The sequence below is a fragment of the Eimeria necatrix genome, genomic scaffold, assembly GCF_000499385.1.
Source record: "Eimeria necatrix Houghton genomic scaffold, Enh_scaff1826, whole genome shotgun sequence".
Taxonomy (NCBI): Eukaryota; Apicomplexa; class Conoidasida; order Eucoccidiorida; family Eimeriidae; genus Eimeria; species Eimeria necatrix.
In genome coordinates, this window is record NW_013655063.1 from 1,920 (window position 1) to 3,079 (window position 1,160).

Here is a 1,160-nt window from a genome sequence, read left to right on the forward strand (position 1 = left end):
AAGCAGTAGGCGATGCGGCTTCAATTCGAGAGAAGACTTCCCGACCCAATTGGGGATGTTGGGCAGAAGAGTGCCAGCAGTATGACTTGAACTTATGGAAAGACCGTAACATACCTGAGCCCATAAAAGAGCGTTTATTGAACCTATTCTCACGAATGGTGAGAGCTTCAAAGCTGTGCAGGTCATTGCTGCCAATGCTGACGTGCGCACAACGTCTGCATCTGACGTATGTTGTGATGCGACTAATTGCACTGGATTTGGGAGCAATTTCGTTAGTGAGAGAGGACATGGAGCCTGCACGGCATAGTGTGGGGGACTCTCTCATTAGCTTGGGTCATGAGTGTCTTGGAGGCAATGGCAGTTGCGCAAAGTATGAAGACTTTCGCGCCGCGATTCGCGAACTGATAGATTTAGTTGATAAACTCAAACTGCCGCGACGAATATACAAAGAATATGATTCTCTGAAGTACAGAAAAAAGATGTCGACCATGATGGGTACTGCTGGTCTCGCGCTGAAAAGTTGTTTAGGCGTTTTGGATGGTCTACTTCAATCCAGTTGCGGAGACTCATTGGAGGTGCCAGATGCCGTGTTTCAGCAGCAGGTCAGTGTTCTAGAGGCGCTGTACCGCGTACACGCGAGCCACATAGACAAGGATAGACCACTTCGTAAGCACATTCTAGAGTGCCAGGAACAAACTGGCACGCATGTGCTTCTCGACTACCAGTTAGCACAGAATTCCTACGAGCTGATTCCGAAATTGCGAGAATTGCAGAAACAGATGAGAGAAGCAGTCAGCAGCGCCGGCGGCCTTCTACTACTGCAACAGCCAAGTGCGCGACGATATCACGGCACTAGCAGGAGGTTTGTTGGAAAAAGTCAACGGAGAGTGACCTACCCTGAAGCACTGCATGGACGAAGGGAGCACCACATGTTGCAAGGAAGCTCTGCTGCAGCGAAGCAGCAATCGCTTCACTTCGCAGCTTCATCAGTGGGCGAAAACGTCTACGGAAGCGCGTCTTTGCCTTCTTCTGCATATCCACTGTGGCAACCTTGGCGGCCGCCTTACCAAAGCCACGAATCAGTTGCGCGGCCCGTGCCGCAAGTCACTAGCAGTCCTGGGAATCAGCAGTCACAGCCAGTCTTGTCGCCGTCACTTCAG

General features: G+C 51.0%; 1 protein-coding gene across 1 annotated transcript in view; it reads left to right on the forward strand.

The window, feature by feature from the left end:
- Positions 1-155: 155 nt before the first annotated feature.
- ENH_00023270 (hypothetical protein) overlaps positions 156-1,160 on the forward strand; it is a gene marked incomplete at both ends in the record, with an annotated part of 1,189 nt that continues 184 nt past the window's right edge. Inside the window, one exon of the mRNA XM_013584607.1 lies at positions 156-831. Coding sequence (XP_013440061.1) covers positions 156-831 — 676 coding nt within the window. The remainder of the gene's footprint in view (positions 832-1,160) is intronic.